This window comes from Hippocampus zosterae, chromosome 5 (assembly GCF_025434085.1).
Source record: "Hippocampus zosterae strain Florida chromosome 5, ASM2543408v3, whole genome shotgun sequence".
Classification (NCBI taxonomy): Eukaryota; Metazoa; Chordata; class Actinopteri; order Syngnathiformes; family Syngnathidae; genus Hippocampus; species Hippocampus zosterae.
Window position 1 is genome coordinate 18,887,568 of NC_067455.1, and position 7,843 is coordinate 18,895,410.

General features: G+C 43.0%; 1 protein-coding gene across 1 annotated transcript in view; it reads right to left on the minus strand.

Annotated features, from left to right (window-relative positions):
- Positions 1-7,843, minus strand: part of pop1 (POP1 homolog, ribonuclease P/MRP subunit) — an 11,472-nt gene extending 3,629 nt beyond the window's left edge. Inside the window, exons 1-13 of the mRNA XM_052064475.1 lie at positions 7,718-7,843; positions 6,314-6,425; positions 5,920-6,057; positions 4,888-5,063; positions 4,562-4,819; positions 3,356-3,443; positions 3,082-3,260; positions 2,751-3,010; positions 2,579-2,672; positions 2,370-2,478; positions 2,173-2,292; positions 448-569; positions 178-369 (exon numbers count right to left, since the gene is read on the minus strand). Of these exons, the coding sequence (XP_051920435.1) occupies positions 178-369; positions 448-569; positions 2,173-2,292; positions 2,370-2,478; positions 2,579-2,672; positions 2,751-3,010; positions 3,082-3,260; positions 3,356-3,443; positions 4,562-4,819; positions 4,888-5,063; positions 5,920-6,057; positions 6,314-6,422 (1,845 nt within the window). The 5' untranslated portion in view covers positions 6,423-6,425; positions 7,718-7,843. The remainder of the gene's footprint in view (positions 1-177; positions 370-447; positions 570-2,172; positions 2,293-2,369; positions 2,479-2,578; positions 2,673-2,750; positions 3,011-3,081; positions 3,261-3,355; positions 3,444-4,561; positions 4,820-4,887; positions 5,064-5,919; positions 6,058-6,313; positions 6,426-7,717) is intronic.

The following is a 7,843-nucleotide window of genomic DNA, read 5'->3' on the forward strand; positions in this document are numbered from 1 at the left end:
AGAACATTCTGATAAAGCTATCAAAGTGGGGGATCAGGTTACAGACAGTTTAACCTCCCAAGAAAAACAACAGGTTTAAGAAAGCAAACTGTTGGTCCTTGCTTGGCTTTCTATCCCCTTCTCAAAAGGGGGGACATGGAACATATGCCAAAGAGAAGTGTGGCTCCCAGTACTGACCAGTGGGATCCAAAAAGCCATGCCCCAGCCTTTCGGAAGCAACAGGTCCCATCCGGCACCCCAGGAATTCATCTCGTGTCCCACCTGCTTGCCAGGCTGGTGAACCAGCAGGATGGGAACACGGCCCTGCAGGGGAACAGGGTTAAGCCTGGACCCGGGCACAAGCACCTCGCTCCTCATACGGTTCAAGTCCTGTGAGATGTTAAAAGGCATAAGTCAGGAAAATCAAGTACTGGACACAAACTAAGAAAACATCCCATTTTCTGATACCTGCTCTGAAATTTTATTCTCTGTGACATTGTTGCGCACAGACTGTTCCCACAGGAAACTCTCACAACAGTGTTCTGGTACACCGCGCAAAGACAGCTCCTTTCTCTTCTCGTCACTCACCTCTGGAAGAAACATCACACACACACACACACACACACACACACGAGCATGCCCCTGTGTAATCCTACACTTCAACAGATGGGAGAGTCACTCGAGGCTTCTTGCATATCGTCCCATTCTGTGGAAATTTGTCGCTTCGCTTGGTCATCATTTAAAAGAGTGGCAACCTGCCAATTTATGAAATATTTTCACCTAATACATACATAATTGTGTTAACCCACCTCCTAATGACAACACACAGACTATTCAACAAGTTGAACCTCCAGAATTTGGAAACCGGCAAAGGCGGGAATCTAAATGAAAGCCATTTCACTTGGCAATTATCCTATCTGGTTTCATGCTCGCGACAAGAGAATCCATCTCCTCCGTAATGAGACTAATTTGAAGCAGATAAGAAGAAACCAAGTGTCTTCCTGTATTGATTGCGCATATTCTACGCTACTTATCCATTTCTGGGTTGTGACGGAGCTCGGGAGAAAACTGGGGCACACTCTTCTTGCTGCTGTGCAACATTTCTATTATTTACAGAAATGGAAAGTGTGTCATTCTGTTCAAAGCAATGACAATACAACTTGAAAAGGCAGAGCATAAGCCGTCATTTGTCATTGATGCCGTTTTTGGAGTGCAGGGCCCTGCCAGGATTCGAACCTGGAGCATCTGCATGGCTGAGCAGAGGCCCCCCAGGAGCACAGGACCAGAGGTGCACTCTGTGGAACGGCCTCAGGACAGAGAATGACAATAGACTTATTTGGACCTGCCCTTCTCAACCGCTTTTTGCCTCTCATGTAGCTGGACTCATGAAACTGAGCCAAAAAGACTTTCAGGAGGACATACTGTATGTATGTTTCTCTACAAATACTTGGTTATCTGGCGCGCCTGCCAGCCCATCAAAAGTGAAATTAAACAACCAAGTACTGGTCAATGTTTTCTTAAGCCGACTGCATATGCTTTTCTTGTCGCAAGAGATGCGACCAAAAAACAAAAAAAAAAGTTGCAGATTATCTGCCAAACATCTCACAGTCTTTTTGTGAACATTAGCAATTTGACGAGAACGCAAAATCGGCTACCTTCAGAAATACTATCAATTGTTCGCCGTTCAGTGGGACAGGGGCTTTAGCTGCCATGTTGTGAAGGTGTGTCTGTGAGGCGCTATTCTGCACATCTGCCCAACTGATTGACATTAACGGCAGCCCACCACACACACTCATTTGTCTGGTCAGGACATGACTAGCCAAACTGAGCATAGATCTCAACTCGCTTTCAAGCAACAACAAAATTCTTCCATTGGGCCAGGAGTACAGTATATGGTGCCTCGAGCCCCTGAAAACTGGCTAATTTCAGTCAGACAATAAATAGGGTGTGTCATGTGTTGTACTGATCCTGGGTTAATTTTTTATAAAATCTCACCTAAACACCTCTAAAATGTGTTAAATTGTGAGATTCACATGGTCTATTTTTGGCAGATTGGCTTAGGTCTACCGAGTGGTAGACTGTGATTTGCGAAGGAAGACTCAAAATATTGTAGCTAGAAAATGTGATTCTTAGTTCTGGTGCAATTGGCTGCCAGTCTTTCCACCATCTGAGTTGCCATAGGACAGATTTTACCTTGCGCCTCCTTTACACAGGACAAAGCTTTCACCCTCTTTGGCGGTATACTGAGCCGAGGGTCATCAACTGTCAGCCCCAGCACAATGCCTGGGGGGAGCTCTGCAGTTGAGTAGACACCTGGTTGAATTACAAATCAATGATTAGATGGCAAACAATCAAACCGGCTGATTCCCACCAAGTCGGAAATTGTAAACCTTTCAGTGTGTGAAAGAGATCCGTTTGCTGCTGATGGAGCTTCATCTTGCTTTCTTCCTTGCAGTGATTGGGCCACCAGAGGCAGGAGGGCTGTGATTTGATCGATTCCTGATTGAAAAAAAAAAAATTAAAAAAAAGCAACACTATGTCACTGGCCTAGCCTACAAAAGATTCCGTTTGCAATGCTGATAAAATTCACAGCTCTTACATCACAGTCTGTAGCAGCTTCCAAAGCTTCTGTCAGCACTGAATGGGACTGTGGTCCAATCAGGCGATATCGTACAATCTCCATTGTGAGATCACTGCAAAAGATAAACAAAATAATTCATGTTACCTTTTGCAGATTTTTCCAACGAACCCCAACTGGAAACGAGACAAACTTGATCAATATTCCAGTTGAGCTCGATTTCCAGGTAACAGGGGTGTCGGGTGATCTGGTTCCATCACCCAGGATCTTCTTGGCAAGAGGGCCACCGGCATCCTTATCGCTTTGCTTCCTCTTGGTTCCAGGCGTGTGCTTTCTCTCAGGCTTCGGTTCCCAATCTGTGGTGGAGACAACCTTTGCATCTATAACCAATGGCACAGGCGGTGGGACCACAGCCTGACACTGGCACACACTTTGGAACTCGGCAAGGACATCCTGGAAACACAATCTATGTGAGTAAAAGAAAATGGTTGCATTGAAAAAGCCACGACAAAAAAATATCTTACCTGTTTAAGAGTGGGATGAACCCAGGTCCACAGATGTCTGTGAACAGAGCCCGGCGTGCGGGGTCTCCAGAGGAATGTGGCCGAGCCCAAAGGCTGTGAGGGGAACTGTCCAGCCCTGTACAACACTAAGCTACCTTGTCTTTGTCCAGACAGACACAACCGTTGAGCAAACGTAGGGCCTGTCGAATGAGAAAAGCAGTACATGCTATGCGAACTGGCTCCATATGACAAAACAAACACTGTATTTTGTGGTTTAAGCGGTGCACACGCTCACCAGCCTCCTTGCTGGTCAGCTGGGACAGACAATCAAGCAGCTTGTCTTCCTCTCCCTGGAGCTCGATGCAGCAGTAGTACGACAGGTCCTGTTTGGTCAAAAAGAAATCTCTTTTAGACAGTACCATCAGTCTATTTTTATCTTGGCAAACCTCCACTATATCACAAGTCATCATTTGTTACTTTGTAACATCACAGCTTTCAAACAATCCTTTTTTTTTAAATAGGTTTTTACATGATACAGGCTTGCCCAAATTTAGAGTTGTGCACCTTTAGTGCAGTATTACGTTGAGCCACAACATGCTGGACAGCACTGAAGTATACTGAAGGAGATGCAACATAATTCACAGACACCTTCAGTAAAAAAATAGCACCGTACAATGTTTTACTGTTTTAATGTTTGTTGTTCCCACAGAGCAAAGAGACTATATGCCCGTATTGTCGGATGCTCCGTTTCAATTGCTGCTCTGTGTGTTCAAGATGCTTAGATTTTTTTTTCTTAGCAAGTTTATAATTGCATGAACTCTTTCAGGGACAGCGCTTACTAGAGTGGACATCAATTCACATGTTGGTTTCTCTTATATTAATTCATCTTAGTGTCAGATGTGCATCGACCACTACAATGGACCCTTATGTGTGTTGCCATCACTGCCATTATTCTTTTTTTTCCCATGACTAAAGACGAATAAAATTCTGATGTAGGTTATTATTACTGGTGAATGAAAGTGTTAAACATCAATGTAAATTTCTCTTAGCCAGCCTGTGGTGTTCTCTTTCTTTGAGGATAAAGTTTAAGATTTAATTATTTAGTTTGCTTTATACTTCAGGGTTTAATAAATAGAGGGTTTCCATTTTGTGTTTCGCTTTTATTGTAAATTTCAACTGGGAGTGACAAATGGCTCGAATCAAGCAGGGATTGCAGCTTTGAAGATCTGCACAAGAGCCTTTTTGTTTTCTTTATGGTGATGTTCTATAATCGTCTCCAATTTGGTGAGAGCAACAAAGTGAGAACGGGCACGAAGGAACTGAGTGTTTGAATAAATTTGAATATATTGAATGCATGTGATTTATTGTTCTGGTAGTCTCTTTATATTGCAGATTTTCACCCATCACTGGTAGGTCCGAAAAACCCCTGCAATAAATGGCCGTTCACTATTTATGACCTAAAAACGGGCTATTCTTTCCTGCTTTGTGCAAAGGTCCATACCTGCAGCAGACAATGAGTGCTCATGGCTCTGTAGCTGGGACGGTAGCATTTCAAGGTGGGTCTGTCCCCAAGGCAGTAGCCCCACTTTTTGACCATGTGGAAACGCTTGGCGTGCCAAATGTGTGTCTCCAGCCACACATTTTTTCTTTGCCGTCGGTTGAACTCCAGCAGCATGTTCCCGTGGCGGCGGCGGGCTTTGCGGCTCTTGTTTTTAGCCTGCTCCTTTTTTTTAACGCTGCCCTGCAGGCATTTCTCTCTCTGCAGTGGGCCAAAATAAGTGTTACTGAAGTCAGAAAGTAAGGAAAAAAATGCTTTGTGAATACGACCATTCTGTTGGCCATCTCTCTCAGCCGGCAAGGAAGACGCTTAGTGTTGTGGCTCATCGCTCTTCTCCTCATGTGCCTCGGCAGCGCTCCAAAGACATGACAGCTGCCTGTTGTCTTGGTAACAGCTTTCAGCATGGCACTTACCTCTGCTGCCCTGGCCCTGGCAAAAACTCCAGCTACGAATGCAATTTTGCAAAGGCAAGAGGAATTTTAACAATAGTTTTTCAAATGATGCAAGAAACCTCTCATGTGTACAATGAACCCCAACTATATCGCAGCTCATTGCTCACAAACTCGCACATGATTTTTAAGCCACCGTTTTGTTTTGTTTTTTTTAATGGATTTTTACAGCATACAGGAGACTTTAGAATCGTGCACCTTCCGTGTCGTACCACATTGAATCACAACGTGCCGGGCCGTACTGGAGGCTACTGGAAGATATGAAGCATCCAGTAATTGAGAGGAAGAAGAAAAGTTGCCTCTTCTGTATAAAACCATGTTTTTTCATATTCATTGTTCCCACGGAATGTATGTCTGTGAATGTGATTATATCTATGACCAAAGTCAAAACCTCCTATCTGAAATCAGATTTGATGTACAGTCGATACGAAATTTTGCAATTAAAAAATAAAATTGGCAGCAAACCTGGTTGGAAAGTTGAGTCATGTGACTTTTCTTTCACAACAACAGGGCAGCATATCCTTACAGATGGACTAAATCTGGGCATCCTTCTCTGTTCTTTGCATCCAAGGTGAAATACCGCATTCAGCGCGTTCAACTAACTGAAGTATTAAATAAACTGCTTCAAAAAAAAATCACCCGTCGCCTGTTATTTGGAGAACTGCGCAAGCTGCGATAAATGGGGGCTCACTGTAGTTACCCAAAGTTTCAAATGAACGCTGACAGAATCCAACTAAGTTGCTGACAGTTTTCATTACAGTATTTTCATGTTAACAGCAAGAGGTCCAGTATATCATCGTTAACCCTTCATTAATCAACTGTGCTTGAGTACAAGAGGAGAGGTTTCTTCACCAGTAATAAACTGAGGCATCTTGTCACCATAGACTTCGCCGCTTTTCTGGTGCCCACGGACCCACCCAGTCTCTTGGTGAGACCTCTTCTTTCTGAGTGACAGTGCATCTTTGCCAGATGGGCCATCACCACCGCCACCTGAACAGCGGATTGACAACTGAATAAGAATGACAATGTCTTGATCATCGTTCTAACAGAGACGACAACACTGAAATTGAGATGGTAACTGAAATGCTTCACTTGTGAAAATGGTTTGACTGTCTGTGGAACTACTTAAATCATATTTACGTGTTACAACAAAAAATGTAGTGAGCCTCAGGGAAAGATGAAGAACAATAGACAAACAAGAATGATAATGTGCTAATTGTGAGACGTCTAAAGTTCAAAGTGTTACCGTTGGGATGGGTGCTGGCCTCGTCATGAACAGACGATGACAGACACTGCACACTCGCGGGCTGGTTTCTCAGTTTCTTCTGTCGCATTTTGACTTTAGCTGCAGACATTTTCTTTAAAAGCAGAAGTTTTTTCGTCACTAAATACTGGGCATTCTAATCCCAGAACAGTCTGAAACACTAAACATATAGTGGCGCACGAAAGTATTCAGCTCCCTTGAACCTTTTTTTTCCTTTTACCACATTTCAAGCTTTGAACAAAGATATTGGCTGACAATGAGAGGCCCAAATAATATCGCACACCCCACTTTTTATAAAAAAAAGAAAACAAAAATTTATCGCATGAATTTTGTTCCATTTTACAGATGTGTCATACTTGATGTTGATTCTTTCCACAAAAAAAAAAATTGATTTCTTTGTGCTTGAGGCAAATGTAAAAAAAAAGTGAAAGTAAAAGACATGTTTTACCCAGTCCCAGTAATGTCTCATTCAAAACCTTCTGTTAAGACTAAGGTTGGCAACGTAAACAGCAAATGTCAAGATAAACTGGAGAGTTTTTTTTCTTGTTGTCATGTCTTCAATATAAAGAGATATGGTGCTCAGGGAATCAGATGTCATTACTGAGCCACTGTTAACATGGTCAGGAATTTACAATGTTCCAGGGAGATGGCAGAGAGGACCAGGTGCTTGACCATCAGATGGTCTTGTGCTTGCAATTCACACGATTTGTGGAAGCCCCAGCTGCTTTCGTTACCGACGCACGACACACTTTTAATACTAGAAAATTATACAATTTCCTGAAAATTCCTCTCAAGGATTATTATCCAACAAGGTAAACATCTCAACATTTACTGTCCTCAGTCATAACATTAGTCAACATTTAGTTTTACCTTTGCAACCAATGTTATATTGAGACGAAAAGCGTCACTCATGTCACTCTCCGTATGTTTTTTTTAAAATACATGTATAGTTCAGTGACACGATCCATTTGGATATATAGGTGGTCTTACTTTTTTTGGAACACACCTACATCATGTAACTTGTTAAGATCTCGGGTTCTGGACAGGCGTGAATGATACTGGTTTGGTCGCAAGTTTAATGGGAGTCCAAAGAATGCACTGGGAGTTCGGGTAATGCTCAGACGCAGGGAAAATTAAAGGGGACATTACTTCATGAACACTTTTTTAGAGTCTCGGGCCAGACACACCCAAACTCTCCAGCGGCCCCCCACAAAAGTTGAGTTAGATACCCCTGGTTTAGACTGTCCCCTACTTTCCTACGACACCCGGCTAACTTAAAAACAACATATTTCCACCAAGCCAGCATTGTTAGTTCAAGTAGACTTAAACAATTGTGAGGCTTTCAAGCAAACGCGTAAGAAAATAGTTTTATGTTGCTACATTTACCTGGGTGGACCCGATGAATACGGCTCCAAATGTGGTTTTGTTCTCTTGACAAGCTAGCGGGCCAGCGTGTGAAACAGAACGTGCAAATTGCTTCCGGATATGTGGTGTTCATGGGAGTTGTAGTGT